Below are 18130 nucleotides of genomic sequence, written 5' to 3'. Positions count from 1 at the left end.
ACCATAATCATACAATATTAGCTGTAGGATTTTCTTAGATGCCCTTTAGCAGTTTGAGGAAGTTCCTTGCCATCCCAGTTTGACATGTTTTAATTATGAACTGATGCTCTCTTTTATCAAATGCTTTTTCTGAATCGACTGAGAGGATGATATAGGTTTTCACCTTTACTTCATCATTGTGACAAATTTCATTGATTGATTTTCTAAGGTTAAACTGCCCTTGCTACCCCAGAATAGATCTCATTTGCTAAATTCTGTTTAGGATTATCGTACCTATGTTCATGAAAGATATTGGTCTGTAATTTTCCTTTTTTGTAATATCCTTGTCAAGTTTTATACCCAGGTTATGCTGACCTTATAAATGCATGAGGAAATAGTCTCTTATCCTGTAATTACTGAAAGAATTTGTATACAATTAGTATCTTTTCTTCATTAAATACGTGACAGAATTCACCACTGAAGCCATCTGTGCTTGGAGTTTACTTTGTTGAAAGGTTTGTTATTACAGCTTTGGTGTGTTTAATAGATATAGGACTCTTCAGATTTTCTATTTCTTCTTGGTTATATTTTGGTAAATTGTGTTTTTCAAGGAATTTGTCCATTCGTCTAAATATTCACATTTGTTGGCATAAATTTATTCATAATAACATGTCATTCTCGACATTGGTATCTCGTGTTTTCTCTTTTAGTCTTGCTAGGGTTTTTTCAATTTTATTACTTTCAAAAAACAATTTTGGGCTATGTGGATATACTCTGTTATAGGTGTGTATCCTCTTTTATTGATTTTTTGCTCTTATTTTTATTATTCCCTTCCTTCTACTTGCTTTGGCTTTTCTTTGAAGTTCTGTTCTAACTTCTTGCATTGGCAGCTTAGATCATTGATTTACAACTATCTTCTTTACTAATACATAGATTTAAATCTATAAATTTATTTCTACATATTGCTTTAGCTGCATCTTACAAGTTTTGATAGGTTGCATTTTCAGTATAATCAGCTCAGAATATTTTATAATTTCCATTGTAATTGCTGCTTTGACCCATGGATTATTTTTGAACTTTTTTTCCTTAATTTCTAAATACTTTTAGATTTTCAAGTTATATTTCTGTTAGTGAACACTAATTTAATTCTGTAGTGGTCAGAAATAATACACTGTATGTTTTTAAACCTTTGAAATTTGTTGAAACTTGCTTTATGGACTGAAGTATCTTTTATTTGATAAGTGTTACATGTACACTTGAAAAGAATGTGTATTCTGTACTTTTTTGGGGTGTAGTGGTCTATAAATACTAATTAGGTAAAATTGGCTGACAGTGTTGTTTAGATATTCTATATTTTAATTCTCTGATTGTTCTATAAGTTACTAGGAAAATTGTGTTGAATTCTCTAAATATGATTGTAGATTTGTCTATCCTTTTATTCGGTTCACTGCTGCTTTATGCATTTTAGAGCTATGTTCTCAGGTGCATATAAATTTAGCATTGTTAATGCTTTCTGTTGAATTATCTCTTTTATCAGTATGAATCTCCCTCTTTATTTCAAATAATAGCTTCTTGCCTTAAAGTTTACTTTCTCTGATATTAATATAATCATATTTGCTTTCTTTGGTAAGTTTAACTGACATATTTGAATCATCCTTTCACACTAATTTGTGTGTTCATATTTTGGTGTGTCTTACGTAAGCAGCATGTAATGGGGTCTTTTTAAAAATCTTTTATCAATCTATGTTTTTTAGTCAGGTATTTTGTTCCTTTCCACTTACTCTAATTATGGAATAATTAGGTTGGGGTTAATTCTACTCACTTGCTATTTGTTTTCTATTTTTCCCATCTGTTCTTTTCTTTCTCCCTTCATGCCTTTTTTTGTTTTTAAAGATTGGCACCTGAGCTAACATCTGTTGCCAATATTCTTTTTTCTTCCTCTTCTTCTCCCCAAAGCCCCCCCAACTACATAGCTGTATATTCTAGTTGCGACTGCCTCTAGTTGTGCTGTGTGGGATGCTGCCTCAGCATGGCTTGATGAGCGGTGCCGTGTCTGCGCCCAGGATCCAAACTGGCAAAACCCTGGGCTGCCAAAGTGGAGTGCGCAAACTTAACCACTCAGCCACAGGGCCAGCCCCCATGCCTTCTTTTAATTAATCAAGTATTTTAATATTCCATTTTATCTTGTTTTGTTTTCTTTTACTATCGGTCTTTTACCAGTTAATCCTAGAATTTACAAAATGCATTCTCAGCTTATTACAGTGTACCTATTATTGTCACAAATAATGCAAGATCTTAAAACAATTTATCTCCATTACCCACACATACACATTTTTAGTGCTTTTATATATTTTATTCCCTACCAATGTTATAAATCCCACAAATATTTGTTACAATTGTTGTTTTAATAGTCAATAGGTTTTATATTTCTCAGTGTGATGATGTGGGATCATCTCCCTTCAACTTGAATACATTCCTTTAGGATTTATTATCATGTTAGACTACTAGGGATGTCTGAGAGCTTTTTTTTACTTTCATATTTGAAGCTTTTTTTTGTTTTGAACACAATCCTAAGTGGCAGGGTTTTTTTTCCTTTCAGCAGTTTAAAGATATTATTCCATTGTCTTCCAGCTTCCATAGATTTATGTTAAGATATCGACTATCAGCTATATTGTTTCCCTAGGAGATACTGTATCTTTTTTCTGGCTACTTTTAAGATTTTCTTTTTATCTTAAGTTTTTAGAATTTTGACTATGGTGTGCTTATGTGTTTTTGTTTTTTGTTTTTAATTATCCTGCTTGGTGTTTGGAAGCTTTTTGAATCTGTGAGCTTTATCATTCATTAAATTAGGACACTTCTCAAATATTGCTTGTGTCCTTTCTCCCTCCTCTCTTTCTGGGACTCTAATTATACGTATGTTAGACCTTTTGTCTGTGCCTCACATCTCTCTCATACCTTGTTCTTTTTCGTTATTTTTCCTTCTGTGTTCAGTTTAAATGCTTTCTGTGACTATCTTTGAGTCTAGTCTAGTGCTGTAACCATTCAAATAGTTCTTAATTTCAGATATTTCAACTTATATTTCTAGAATAACCATTTGATTCCTATTGATAGATTCAAATTCTCTATCAAAGTGTTCTATCTTTTCATCGATTTTGTCCTTTTCCTCCAATTTCTTTCCTTTTTTTCCCCTCCCCAAAGCCCCCCAGTACATGGTTGTATATTCTAGTTGTAGCTCCTTCTGGTTCTGCTATGCGGCATGCTGCCTCAGCATGTTTGATGAGCAGCACCCAGGATCCAAACCGGCAAAACCCTGGGCTGCCAAAGTGGAGCATGCAAACTTAACCACTCAGCCACAGGGTTGGCCCCTCCAATTTCTTTAACATACAAATTACAGTTATTTTGAAGTTTTTATTGGCTAACTCTAATATCTGAATCATCTCTCGGTCTACTTCTTTTACTCTTTTGTCTCAAGGTGATTTGGTTGTTCTTTTCTTTGTATGTCTAGTGGTTTTTTTGTTTTGTTTTGTCTGCTGGTTAATATAGTGGTTAACACAGTGAAGAGGCTCTAGATTATATTGACTTCCTCTGAGTGTTGAATCTTGTTCTGGCAGCAAGTGTCTATTTAAGTTTAGTCCTTACTCCTATTGTGTAACACTGCTAGTTCATGATCCTCAATCCAAGGATGTGGACTTTCTGAGACGTCCATTAATGGCTAAGTATTTATGAAGGTTTATACATTCTACATTAGGCTGGGCCTAACCTCTCATGTCTCTGCCTTATTGTGCAACCTCTGAAATCTCTGTTCAGCTCTCAACCTCCCAAACATTATTCTCTGCAAGGTCTCCTGGAGCCTTGCCCTGCTCATACACATCTTAACAGTGGATCAAGTACCTGGGAGAAATTTTTATGCAATTTTGGAGGGCTCCTTCTTTGCATTCCCTCTTCTAAGGGACCTTGCCCTTCAAACCCAGCTGTGTTAGTAGGCCTGAACTCTGAGCTCTGTTTCCTCTGCCCAGAGACCTTGCTGCCCTCTGCTGGGGCTCTATATCCCTGTGCTGGGATGGATATGAGGCTGATCTCATGTGCTTCCCTTTTCTGAAGGGTAATAATCCTGCCTTGGTTTTGTCCAGTGCCTGCAACTGTTATTTTACACAATTTGTCTAGCTTTTATTGTTGTTTACAGCAGGAAGGTGAGTCCAGTGTCAGGTACTCAATCATAGCTAGAGCTGGAAGTCAAGAGATTCATATTTTAAAAGGGATGAATTTAAGGAACCATTCTGTTTTTCTCATCTCTAGTTGTAGTGCAAGGCTCAACATAAAGAGTCTCTTACCAAATGCTCCTGCTCAAATTCAAATTCCACATTGAAAGTCCTATATCTTTATAGCGTTCTGTCTTTATTTTCAGGCTTTCCATGAAACAGTTAATAGCTTAATAAAATATACTCATCCTAATCTTTGCTAAATTTTCTATTCATATAATTGGAGTAAAATTAAAACCTTTACATATTGATTTTCATATTTATTGATCATTACAGAAAAAAGTTAGATTTCTTAGGTCAAAGATAGAATACGCAAGTACAAGTGCTCAGATGTCTTCAGTTGTTAAGAGTGAAAGAGATGAGCTTTGGCATCTTGTTCCTTCTTTTTTTAATTTTTAAAAATTTTTTCCAGTTTTGAGATGTAATTGACATATAACATTCTATTAGTTTTAGGTGTACGTCATGATCATTTGAGATATATATATATATATTGTGAAATGATTGCCACACAATGACTTTATTAATATCCATCACCTCACATAGTTACAAGTTTTTTTCCTTATGATAAGAACTTTTAACATCTACTTTCTGGGGCCGGCCAGTGGCCAAGTGGTTAAGTTCGTACACTCTGCTTCCGCAGCCCAGGCTTTTGCTGGTTCGGATCCTGGGTGCCGCGGACATGGCACCGCTGGTCAGGCCTCGGTGAGGTGGCGTCCCACATAACACAACTAGAAGGACCCACAACTATAATATGCAACTACATACTGGAGGGATTTGGGGAGAAAAAGCAGAAAGAAAAAAAAGAAGATTGGCAAGAGTTGTTAGCTCAGGTGCCAATCTAAAAAAAAAAAATCTTAGCAACTTTCAAATACACAATACAGTATTTTAAACTTTAGTCACCATGCTGGACATTAAATCCCCAGAACTTATTTATCTCATAACTGGAATTCTGTACCTTTTGACCACCTTCACCCATTTTGCCCTCCCCCTGCCTTTGGCCACCACCAGTTTGTTCTCTGCATCAATGAGTTCATTTTTTCTACATTCCACGTGTAATTGAGATCATACAGCATTTGTCCTTCTCTGTCTGATTTACTTCATTTAGCATAATGCCCCCACGGTCCATCCATGTGTGTGTCAGAAATGGCAGGATTCCCTTCTTTTTTAAGGCTGAGTTCATATATGTATATATATGGAATCACATTTTCTTTATTAATCCATCAATGGACACTTAGGTTATTTCCATCTCTTGGCGGCTGCACTGAACATGGGGGTACAGATATCACTTCAAGATAATGTTTTCATTTTCTTTGGGTAAATACTCAGAAGTGAATTGCCGGATCATATGGTAGTTCTGGTTTTAATTTTTTGAGGAACCTCCGTCCTGTTTTCCATAGTGGCTGCACCAATTTACTTTCCTACCGACAGTGCACAAGTGTTCCCTTTTCTCCACATCCTCACCAGCACTTGTTGTCTTTTTGATAATAGCCATTCTAATAGATGGAAGGTGATATCTCATTATGGTTTTGATTTGCATTTCCCTGATGACTAGTGACGTTGAGCACTTTTTCACATATCCGTTGGCCATTTGTATATCTTCTTCGGAAAAATGTCTATTGAATTCCTCTGCCCATTTGGTAATTGGATTGTTTGGTTTTTTGCTAGAGTTGTAAGAGTTCTTTATATATTTTGGATATTAACCCCTTATCAGATATACGATTTGCAAATATTTTCTCCCATTCTGTAGGATGCCTTTTCATTTCCTTTGCTTTGCAGAAGCTTTTTTGTCTGATGTAGTCCTTCTTGTTTATTTTTGCTTTTGTTGCCTTTGCTTTTGGTGTCAAATCCAAAAGATCATCGCCAAGCCTGATGTCGAGGAGTTTACCTCCTATGTTTTCTTCTAGGAGTTTTATGATTCCAGGTGTTTGAGCTTTGTCATCTCATTCCTTCTTGCTTTTTGATTAATGCAAAACCCAAAGGAATAAATATTGTGTACCTTCACTAAAACTGGCATAGACACAAAATTAGATTAAAGTTAGGGAGCTCTGTAATTCTCATCTCTTCCACAAATTGCATTTTAGGACAATTCAATCCCTGGGTAGGAGCCTAAAACACAATTTTATAGTAGGAAAGCTTCTGTGTTATGGTCATAGAAACAAGAATTTATTTTTGTTTCCCTCATGTTGGAAAGAATAAAGAAGTTATTTAGCAATCCCTGTTTCTCCAAAACCCTATTGCTATTTACTTGACATTGCAGATTAATGTTATTTAAATGTTTCAAAGGGACTTTTTAAAATAGGGGGCCCACTATGTTCAAAGAATTTATTCAGTCATTAAAAATATAATGAATATTTAACGTTTAAATAATGCAGGGGTAACAAAAATGTGTCAAATATTCTTATCTTCAAGCATTTATTGTGGGAGGGGTAGATAAACATAGTACATGGAAGTAAGTGGCCCTTGCAACCGTTTGTAGTGTTATGAAAGTTCCAGGAGAGGAAAGATCTTATTTGTTTGGGTGATCAAAAAAGGTTTCATGAACGCAGTATCATCAAATTTAGTCTTGGGGCCAGCCCTGTGGCCGAGTGGTTAAGTCTGCACACTCTGCTTTGGCGGTCCAGGGTTTTGCTGCTTCCGGTCCTGGGTGCGGACATGGCATCGCTTGTCAGGCCACATTGAGGTGGCGTCCCACATGCCACAACTAGAAGGACCCACAACTAAAATATACAACTATGTACTGGGAGGATTTGGGGAGAAAAGGCAGGAAAAAAATTTAGTCTTAAATTTTGGGTAGGATTTTGACTGGTGGTGAAAAAAGGAAAGGGTGTATAAGCTGGGAGAATCACAGTCAAAGACAGAAAAGAAGGGAATAGCAGAAGGTCTACTTTGTCTGGAAACTAGAAATAACAGTGGGAAAGTGATGTGGGTCTCCTTGATGGGAGTTTAAATACCAGGTTGGGGGATGTAGCCTACGGGGAACCGGAGAATTGACTGATTGGAGGAGCGCGACCTGAGTACAAAATCTTTGACAGTGTTGTGAGTTTGCATAAAATTAAAATGATGTAATGTAAAACACTCTCCTATATTCCAAAGTTGAGTCCTCCCTACATTATTATTTTTAAATTAGTCTATAGAAAAATAAATGATAAATGCTCATGTTCACTACAGCATTATTTGCAAAAGCGAGACATGGAAACATCATAAGTGTCCACTGACAGAGGGATGGATAAAGAAAATTAATATATATATTTATAATATATATTATATATAATGGAATATTACTCAGCCATAAAAAGTTTTTAAAAGAATGTTTTTATCTGGCAAAACTAAAAGTTGGCAATCCTATGTTGGTCCTTAAAACATTGTTTTTGAAACATTATTGGTGAGAAAACTAGAAGACTGGGAACAACTGGCACATGCAGTCAATTTAGACAAAAGGGAGATTGGAGTTGGTTCAAGTACTCTTGGATAGAGTGGAGAAAGTGGGCTGAAAGGAGGAAAGATATTTGGGAAATAAAACTTAGAAAATGAGGCAACCGTTTGGCTATGTGAGTCAACAGAGGACAATTCCAAGGGTGCCATTGAGAAAAACAGGAGAGTAAGAAGCACGCTGGCTTTTTGGTAGTGGCAAAGTAGGTAGAGGCTGACAGGGAGGACTATTTTAGTTTTGGGAATGTTCTGTGGATGTTCCTGTAGGACAGCTGTTTGGAAATGTCCCATGGCCAATTGAAATGTCAGTCTCAAGCTCAGGAAGGAAGCTCATTTATTGATGAGACAACAGACATTTATTTTACACCTACTATCAGCCAAGCACTAAATTTAGGGGAAAGAGATATATTTGCATGTCATTTATATAGACTTCCTTAAAATTATCTTCTCCTCATTAAGTACTTGTTACTTAATATAATCCTTTTATCTTTGTTTTATGGTGCTTCTGAGAACCTTTAATTCAAAGATACATTGCAAATACAATAATAAATATTTGAAATTTGCAACTGATCTACAAAATCATAAATGAATAGAAAACTAAGACTGAGAAAAAACTTTTAATGTATTAGTTAGCAGAGGCTGCAGTAACAAAAATCTCAAACATGTAATGGCACAGCGCCATGAAAGTTTCTATCTTGGTCACGGTGAATAGGTGGGTAGAATGGCTCTCCTTAGAGACCCAGGCTGAAGGAGATTCCACCTCATGAACAACACATGGCTTCTAAGCTCACTCTGTCACCTCCGTCTCAGTCAGCATGCATTGGAGAGTTCAGGCCTCAGAGTGGCAAACATCACTTCTACTCACACTCCACTGGCTAAAACTCAGTCACATGGCCCAATCTAACCACAAGGGCAGCTGGGAAGCACAGTCAAGCTTTGTGTGCAGGAAGAAGAGGAAATAAATTTTGTTGAATAATTAGCAGTCTGCCATAATTTGCATTAAATCATCTCGGGAAAAGTTAAACTCTAATAAATAAGACAGTTGGTTATAAAGAGCATTTTGTATATCAATGAACAGAATCTTTAGCACTGCATCTCTGGTGAGAAGTTATTGCCATTTTTAAGGACGTTCTACTCATGTAACAGTTAAACCATGCTTAATAATGGTAAAAATAAAACTAGAAAAGAGTTTAATTCCTATAACATTGTTCAGAGTCCTTGCAAGGGTATCATTTGCTTTTTTTTGCTGAAAAGCAATCTAAGCTAAGCGACCTGAAATGATGGGGGGCAAGAGGAAAGAGGACAATATCCCAGGATTAATATATTTTCTGTAAGCAGATCCTTTATGACCTTCCTCTTTATTCCCAGGAATATGGGCCTCTTTGATGTGTTTGTGGTTTTTGCATTTCTTTCACCATCAGCATTTTTTCTTCAAAATTGTCCTTAAAGTGACTACATCCTTTTATGAACCCTCACTTAGCCTGTAACCACTTGCCTACTTCCAATAAATTTTTACAACAAATCTCATACCCTTCAGCTTAGTTCTGCACTTGAGCCCAAACACGTGCTCAGAGTAGCAGACTGAAACCCATCAGCAGCAATATATCATTTCTCAAGATCTTATATCACTTGGTATCTAGAGATCTCTGCATTTATTCATGAAATATAACATGTAGATTATCCCTACTTTCATGTATCCTTTAAGACTTACAAGTTAAAATCAAATATCTCTACTGGGGATCCTTCTTCTGGAAGCTTCTACTTATCAGCTCTGCTTTGCTAAGTATTTCATTGACATCAACAACATATTGTTACTTCTGGCCTAGGATTTGGAAAGGGAAGTATTTGAAAGGTAATTAAGTATTTCAGATATTAGCTCTGTTTGGGTTGATGGTAAATAGCTGATACAGTCTTGTCTCAGTCCATTTGGGGTGCTATAACAAAATACAAATTGGGTGGTTTATAAATAAAAAAACATTTATTTCTCACAACTCTGGAGGCTGGAAGTCTGAGATCAGGTGCCAGCAGGAGGCTGTCCTCTGGGTTGCAGACTTCTCACTGCGTCCTCACATTGCAGAAGGCCTAGGGAGCTCTGTGGGGCCTCTTTAATAACGGCACTAATCTCAACCATGAGGGCTCCACCCTCATGACCTAGTCACCTCCTACTAGGAGGAGGCTCTACCTCCTAATATGATCACCTTGGGGATAAGGGTTTCAACATATGAATTTGGTGGGGAGGGGAGACACGGAAATTCAGACCCTAGCTAGTCCCTTCTTGGTAAGTGGTAGGCAGCTGGAGAAGAGCTGAGACAGGGTTATTTGGATCATTAGGAAACCTTCACAGTGTTGTTTAATCAGAACACGTTAGTGGATTTTGCTTCTGGTCACCTAGCATGAGAATACTCTTCGGGCAGAATCCTGAAATTGATGAGCAGCAAGGTCACATATCCCACTGCAGAAGCTAAAGGAGGCAGATCGTCTGCTCCTCGCTCCCAATCGCTGGGGCATCTGCAAATGTTCCACTCAAGGGCTTTGAACTGTGAGGGAGGGACACAAAAATGGAGGCTCCCGAGAGATCATCTGCAGCAATGGAGGGGTGCAGAGTCCACAGCTTAGAGATGACTTCCGAGGTATGGGGGTCCTTTGCAGACTATACCTAAACATCTTGGCTACTCCAGGCTGCCCAGCTTCCCATTTCCTGCTCTTTTCCTGGACCTTGTTCTTTGGTTCTGTGATAGCCTTATAAACTTTACATTCAAGTTGTCAGCATTCAGACTTTCCAGAGAAAGTTTAGGGTACAGGTATACTCTCCTGAGGACCTATTATTTCAACTAGAAATGCATTGGAAAATGGCTATTTTCTCAGAATGCATCAAATTGATCTCTAATTCAAGAAGAGTTGTAGAATATATATATATTTTTTTAAAGATTTTTTTATTTTTTCCTTTTTCTCCCCAAAGCCCCCCCGGTACATAGTTGTATATTCTTCGTTGTGGGTCCTTCTAGTTGTGGTATGTGGGACGCCGCCTCAGCGTGGTTTGATGAGTAGTGTCATGTCCGCGCCCAGGATTCGAACCAACGAAACACTGGGCCGCCTGCAGCAGAGCGCGCGAACTTAACCACTCGGCCACGGGGCCAGCCCCGTAGAATATACATTTTAAAATAATTACACATAGGTACAAATAACTACCCTTACAAAGTAGCTAATCTGAGAGGGCAATTTTACTATATATGCTTAAAATTATAAATACTATTTGCAAAGAGTAAACGTATTAAAAGTTCTTAGAAAGTCTGTTCTCTACCTCTTATATCTTAATAGACTTTAGTACCCTTCTCTTCATAGAAGCAAACTTCAACCCCAGATGGGTTAAAACAAATTAGTAGATTCTAAATTAATTTCTATTTTTTCAACCTAGATTGTCTTTAGTCACCTTTTTTTTTTTTTTTTTGAGGAAGATTAGCCCTGAGCTAACATCTGCCGACAATCCTCCTCTTTGAGGAAGACTGGCCCTGAGCTAATGCCTGTGCCCATCTTCCTCTACTTTATATGTGGGAGGCCTACCACAGCATGGCTTGCCAAGCGGTGTGTAGGTCCACACTTGGGATCTGAACCGGTGAACCCTGGGGCTGCCGAATTGGAACATGTGAACTTAACTGCTGTGCCAGCGAGCTGGCCCCAGAGTCTTGTTCTATAACTCCTCATTCCATTATTTGTCTTCAAGGCATCTATTTTTTTTTCCTTTATAGCCCTATTTTAACACTAAAAATAAGAGCTCATAGCTCTGGTTTTCTTCCTGGTGAATGGTAAACCAATTTTCCTCTTATTGCTACCCCCAAATTATCTTTAATAAATATATTTAAGAAACTGAGTCACAAAAGTTCTAGTGATTTCCAAACAAGTGTTCAGGTAATAGTTTTTATTTCTCTTTCCTTTTCAAAATAAACCATCTTTAAGCTGTTTTAAGATTTCTTGCTATTAATTTCTAAAATCACATATGACTATTTTCATCTAACAGTGCTTTTTTCCATAACCAACCCATTGATAAAGTATTCAATAATTTAAAAAATAAAACCATCCAATTCTTTATTAAGCAAAAGAATTAAGACTAGCTAACTTTTTAGATCCTGGGCCTCAACATTGCTTTGCTATTCAAATCAAAATGCTGTAGTCTTCACATTTGTTACCATGGATTTCAAAAGAATAATCTACATTTCTAAAAGCTATTTATATAGAAAGACAAAGAACATAATGAAGCTGGAGTTTTTCCATATCATTGTTTTTTGGGGTCCAGGCAGCAGAGCCATGATGTAGGTGAAAAAGTCCTATGGCCAGGTTCCAGTGTATGTGATTCAAGCTGAAGAACAAAAAGTTGGACTGTGAATACATTAGCTCAACTCAAAAGGATGTTAACCAAAGGGTCCCCATCTTTAGAGACCAAACAAGGGCAAATGAGCTAAAATGGCATCATCATCAATGTGGGTTATTTATAAAACAGTACTTTCCAACACATATCAAGAGGCTAGGACAGCCATTGCTCAAACCTCTTAAGAGAACAAGATAGGCTGCTCATTTGTTTGGAATGGTTCTTGAAGGAAAATACTTTGGAAGACAGGAAGGTATCTTTCCTCACTTGAAGGCCATTTGTCTCCCTAGGGGCTCAGGCCTTTGAATTGCATCTCCTTTATTCTTCTCAGTGCGAATCAAATCCAGTTCTGGAGGTTACATACTTTGCATCTTTCACAACCTCACTCCCATTGTAGAATCACTCAGCAGTTGGGAACTCATCCTGTTCCCACTGCGTCGCAAAATCCAGCCAAGATTCCTTGATATGGGGCTTCTTTTATTAGTCTATCTTCTGATATTTAGAGCTATTCAGAGCATTTATTTACTACTATAATATGCAATAAAATGTAATTTAAGAAACAAATCTTATAAAATAAGGACCACAAGAGCAGGGTTTTTTGTTTTTTAGTTTAGTCAAGTAGCGTGAAGCAAATGGCTCAGCTTTAGCTGAGCTATATTATTATTTCTTTTTGATAAAAAAAATCAAAATCACCGAAATTTTCTTAGAAATAAACTACAAACAAATCTATTTGTAAAAGTGACAGGAAATCTCTAAATTCAAAGTATGTTGGAAATATGGGAAGTGTATTCAATTGGTTATATAGTGTTTGGCTATTTCAACTTATGTGATGATTGACATCCAGTGAAGTTTTCTTTCCTTTTTTTTTTTGCTTAGGTAGATTTTTTCTAACACCAATACAAAAGCTGTTATCAAAAGGTATAAAGTAAGATGCTTCTAAAAACAACTACTAAATTTAATATTTTGACTTAGTGATCAAGCCATGATTTTTTCAATTCTAATTTAAATTTCTTCCTGTATACTCTCTTTAACCAGAGTTTGGGCTTTCAAGTCATCCTTTTCCATCTTTGTATATTAAAGTGAGCTATTTGCTTCTGTTTAGCAGAGCTGGATGGGAACATCTCTGCATTTGACCTGTTGGCTTTAAGGGCTTACACCTCAGCAAAGGGACTGTTCCATATCACATTGCTAGTGCTGTGGACTTAATTGTGGTTAAAAATTTTAGTGGAAGATGAGCATTTACCATCAAAGAGAACATAAATCTCAGGACACCTATGTTACATAGTTTCTATACATCATATTGACTTGATGTGTTTGTGAGGCAGAGTTCTGGTTTGTAACAACCTTAAATACCATATCCAGAAATAACTGACTCTGGCAAAGAGAGGTAATTTGGGGTCCCTCTATATTTTAGAACAAAGCCAATACAATTTTAAAAAGAATAAATTCCAACTACACAAGTTGACTTCAATAAGATTAACAAAACTGAGAAAGACAAATACGTCAGCTAAGTCAACAAGTCAAACTACTACTCCATACTATTTATACCCAGATGAAATAAAACAATGACTTCCCATTTTTATTTTGCATTTTCCAGCTACTCAGAGTAAACATTATCACTTTCAAATTCCACTTATTATTTTATCTGAAAGAAGAATTTGCTTAGTAAAATGTTTAGCTGCAGGATTTTGTTTGCAATCCGTCAGGTTACAATATCAAAGTTTAGTACTAGTTTCTCCTCCAGTGTAAGCATTCTGTATGTGTGCTTTATTTACATTGCCACTTTTTATTTCCTCCTAAACTTTGTCTCAAGAATGAAATTGTATTGGTGTCATGTAACAATATTTCACATTTGCAACATACATTTGTTTTATCTCTCCCTTGAACCCACGTCCCTGAAAAAAAAACCCCACAATGTATCCAAAAAAGAAAAAACTACCGTAGAGTGTATGGGGAAGCCTGTAGACAGGTAGACCTAAAGGCACTGAAGACAGTTGTGTGCGAAGGGTAAAGATGTATTTGTCCTTGTCGCCAACAATCCCCATGACTTATAAACAGCCACGGGCAGCCAACTTAGTACACAAAGTCCTAGGCCTGGCCATAAGAAGTTGGTAACCAGTGGGAATTAAGGCTTTAAGGTCTCTTACAACTAACGTGATGCAAAAAAACCCAAAGCAAGCAAACCGTAAAACCTGGAGAAAGTGCTCCAAATAGAGCCTCTTTGGCAACCCAGACTGAACCAAATGACTCAGGTGCACGATGAGAGTAAACGGTGCGCCGTTTTCTTTCACTAGGTCTATAAAGCCCATAAATTATGTTTGGTCCAGAAAACCAGGAGTTATTAGCACCTTCCTCTTCCGCTATTTAATATTCAATATCTTCGGCAACAATTCTTAACCCACGATCTTCATTCATTTGTTGACTAAACGAGACCCTGGGTGCCTCTTGGTGATCACTCCTTCCAAGCTGACCTTATATGACAGCAAACTGAAATGCCCCTCCATGGAGAGGGTCCACCGCGCGAGGTAAGTCATCCAAAGGTGGACGCATCTTGCTTTTATTTACTCATTTATTCGAGGGGCGGGGACGGCTGCGGCTGGCCTAAGACGAGGGCCGGCGAAGGGGCGCGCGGGCAGGGGGCCGCAGCCCGGGGGTGGGAGCCCGCGGAGAGGGGGGGCAGCAGCCGCGCTCCCCCGGCTCGGTCCGCCGGACCCACGAACGACCAGCCCCTCCCCTACGGTACCCTTGACCCCTCCCCCGCTTTCCAGGCCTTTCATCCGCCCGCCCGCCTAGCAGCCCGCGACCCCTAGACCTCACGCCGCCCGCCTCTTTCCGCAGGCCCGGGGCGGCCCGCGATGGCCGGGGCACCGCGAGGACCCCGACCCGACCCCTCCGGCCGCGCCCCTCCCCCTCGTAGAACGCACCTGCGGCCCCGCCCCCGGCCAAACGCTGAGGCGGCGGCGGGCTGGTGAGGCCAGGCGGCTCGGCCCTCGAGGCACAGTCACCTTCCCTTCCCCCGCCATTCCGCCCACCCCCCTCGCTCAGCCAGCGAGCAGCCGCCGCGCTCCTCAGCCGCCCCGAAATCTAAAGGGGTCCGTCTCCGGCACCACAACCAAATGGCTGAGCCTCCCTGGCCGGCTGCGCAGTCCGCCCATTGGTCCCTTCCCCCCCCGCCGCCGCCACCATTGGCTGTTGCCCGGAGACCCTCGGCGGCGATTGGCTCAAGCTGCTGCCGTTCATCCTCGGGGCCGCAGATCCCGCCTCCACGGTGATCAGGTTAGTGTGCGCCGCGGGTGCTGGGGGCTCGAGAACCGAGCGGATCTGGTTGAGCCTTCAAAGTCCTAAAACGCGCGGCCGTGGGTTCGGGGTTTATTGATTGAATTCCGCCGGCGCGGGAGCCTCTGCAGAGAGAGAGCGCGAGAGATGGACATGGACAAACGGATTCATTTAGAGCTGCGGAACAGGACGCCCTCTGATGTGAGCATTTGCCAAAAATATCTCTGTCGGTCCATTCTCCTACTTTGTGTGTGTGTGTGCGTTGGGGGGAGGCACTTTTTTTTTGAGGGGGGGCGCCCGGGAGGTGTGGGTTTGGGGGTCGGACTGCAAATGAATTGCAGGGTTGGGGGGTTGCAATGCCATCCGAGCATGTTCCGGCTGCCGCCGCCGCTGCCCTTGGTGTGTGACTACCTGTGCGTGTGCTCCCGCGTGTGCGAGTGTGGGTGCGAGAGTGTGCGTGCGAGTGTGCACCCACCGGGGGCCAGCGGGCGCACGCGTTTGGGTCGGAGAGAATGAGGAAAAATAACCCTCTGAGCTCGCTGCTCCCGTGACTCCGTCTGGGGGAAAGATTAACGAGGGAGGAGGAGGAGAGGGGCTGCCTGCTGGATTTAACAACAAAAAAAAGGGGTTTTATATTTTATAAATGAATCCCCCCTTCCGCCCCCCTCCCGCGCCTTCCCCCTCCCTTTCTCTCTCTCTCTCCGCTCGCGCACACACAATAAGTTTTGGGCTTCGCGAGTCCGGTTTAGTTTCTGATAAATGTGGGCCGAGGCCCCCGGGGAGAGCGCGTGGGGAGGGGGCTGCAGTGGAGTTGGGAATGGCTCGAGTTTAAAGTGCGTCTTCATTTCTTTGCAGTGATGAGGCGAGAGACGGGGGAGCCATATTTGTAACTTTGTAGTGTTCGTGAACGCGCCCTTTCTCTCCCTCCCTCCCTTTCTCTGCCTCCCTTCCTCTCCTCCTCTTTCTCCCTCACTCTTTCCACCCCACCTTCGGGCCAGATGCTGATGTTTCTTCCTTTCCTTCCGAAGGGAGGATAAATTGGAAGAAAGGGGGGAGGGATTTTCGAACGTGCAAAGGCACAGATAATCCCCGCGCCTCCTCACCTCGAGCGATCGCTACTGCAAGTTGCCCAAAGGCTACGTCCCGGTCCCCCCTCGCCCCCGCTCCTTCCGGCCTCCCTAAGATGCCAGCCTTTGAGCCCTGGCGCCCCCCGGCACGACTCCCGTCCCGTCTCTCTCTAGGGTGGGCTCCTCGGCAGCCATTCGGCGCCTGGTTAATAAATGGGCACGAGAAACTTTGTCAGGACGCGAGCTGCCCAGAGCTGGTGCCCGTGGTGGGTATCGGCTGGGTCCGGATTTCTGCGGGCATAGCGAACACGCAGCTCCGGGATGGGAGTTTGCCTTCTCGTCGCCGTTATTGATTGGGCAGCGGCGGGAGTGCGGCCGGAGGAAACTTGCACGGATGGGAACTGGGAGGCTCGGCTAAAGCCCACCCCCCAGGAGGGGGAAGGTGAGGGTGGGTTACGCGAACGCTCCTTTTTTCTGTCTCCCTCTCGCTTTCAAACAGTGTTTTATGTGAGTTGGCGGCTCAGCGGAGGAGACCCCGGATCTGGGGCGGAGACGCTGGCCGACTCCCCTCGTGGCCCCTCCGGGGACCAGGCGGGAGGACCCCCCCGCCCTCCGGCCTCGGTGGCCAGGGTTCCACTGAGTTGGGAGTTTGGGTAGCACTGTGCGCTGACCTGTCGCCCCTCCAGCCCGTTAAAACCCTAATCCCTGGCGAAGGCAGGCCTTGCTTCCTCTCTTCTTAGTTCCTCCCCCAAACCTGAGTGAGACTTTTGAAACAAGATCGTTTTTGTGCCCCCCCCATCATAACGCAGCTGTGGACTGTAGACGTGCAGTGCCTTATGGCGCGCAGGGCGGGGAGGGGGTGGCGGAGGGAGGGGAGGGGGTGCCCGCCGCGGAAGGCAGGAGTTTCCGCGAACAATTTCCCGGCGGTTTGCCTTTCTCTGGCCGGTTTCATCCCCGCTCGGACCCGGAGCCGAAGCATTTGGGGGCTGGGTGTGGTGTTGGGGGAGGGGGCCCGAGCCGTGGTCTTCCCGCGTACTTTCCGGAAGCCCCCTGCGCGGAGGGGGCAGGGCGCCAAGTTGGGGGCCAGGGTCGCGGCGGGTGGGTGTGGAGGCGCGGTTCTCCCGGCCAACCCCATCCACACTGCTGGCCAACTGGGAGCGAGATGGAAAGCGGGTCGAACCGGCTCTTTAAACTTCCCCGAGTGTGTGCTGGGGGAGGGGAGCGCGCCGCGCCGAACTGGGAGCGATTTCTCACGCTTCGCCCCCTCGCCTCCCGAGCGTCCCTGCCCACACGCCTGCCCCCGGCCTCGAGGCGGGGTGGGGCGCGGGTGGGGGCAGAGGGGGCACTTTCTGCGCCTTTGGGGCGGAGGGGGAGAAAGCTGGCTGAGGAGGGACAAAAGGGGTGGGGGAGGAGGAACTGTTTTTTTAAAACGTTCTGAAGACAAATAGCTCCCGGAGAGCGCCCCTGCGCCCCTCCCCGCCGCGCTCCAGCCCGGGGCCCCCACACACCCACCTTCGGAGCCTCTCCCAACTCTGATCCGGGGGCTGGTGGCCACGCCGCGACGCCGAAATAGGACGAGCAGCCATGTTTCCCGGGTCTCTCGCGGCCCGCCCTGCCCCTCCCCCATGGCGCTGCCGGTGCCGAGCGCGGGGCTCCCAATGCGGCCGCCGGGCTCCCTGCGGCGCGGGGCGCGGGGCACGGGGCGCGGGCGGGCGCCGGGGTGGCAGGGCCGCGTGCGCGCGGGCCGGGGTGCGGGC

At 42.7% G+C, this 18130-nt stretch overlaps 1 protein-coding gene and 1 long non-coding RNA gene across 2 annotated transcripts in view; one reads left to right on the top strand and one right to left on the bottom strand.

The window, feature by feature from the left end:
• Positions 1-13418: 13418 nt before the first annotated feature.
• LOC124235369 (uncharacterized) lies at positions 13419-18101 on the bottom strand. Its single transcript, XR_006887453.1, has 2 exons — positions 17886-18101; positions 13419-15431 (listed from the first exon to the last, which is right to left on the bottom strand). It is a non-coding gene; the product is annotated as an uncharacterized LOC124235369 (long non-coding RNA).
• Positions 15383-18130, top strand: part of ANP32A (acidic nuclear phosphoprotein 32 family member A) — a 38592-nt gene continuing 35844 nt past the window's right edge. The window contains exon 1 of the mRNA XM_046653215.1: positions 15383-15507. Within this exon, the coding sequence (XP_046509171.1) occupies positions 15454-15507 (54 nt within the window). The 5' untranslated portion in view covers positions 15383-15453. The remainder of the gene's footprint in view (positions 15508-18130) is intronic.

Source organism: Equus quagga, chromosome 2, assembly GCF_021613505.1.
Source record: "Equus quagga isolate Etosha38 chromosome 2, UCLA_HA_Equagga_1.0, whole genome shotgun sequence".
NCBI classification, from domain to species: domain Eukaryota; kingdom Metazoa; phylum Chordata; class Mammalia; order Perissodactyla; family Equidae; genus Equus; species Equus quagga.
The sequence above is the reverse complement of the archived record's forward strand: the minus strand, read 5'-3'. Positions and strand labels throughout refer to the sequence as shown.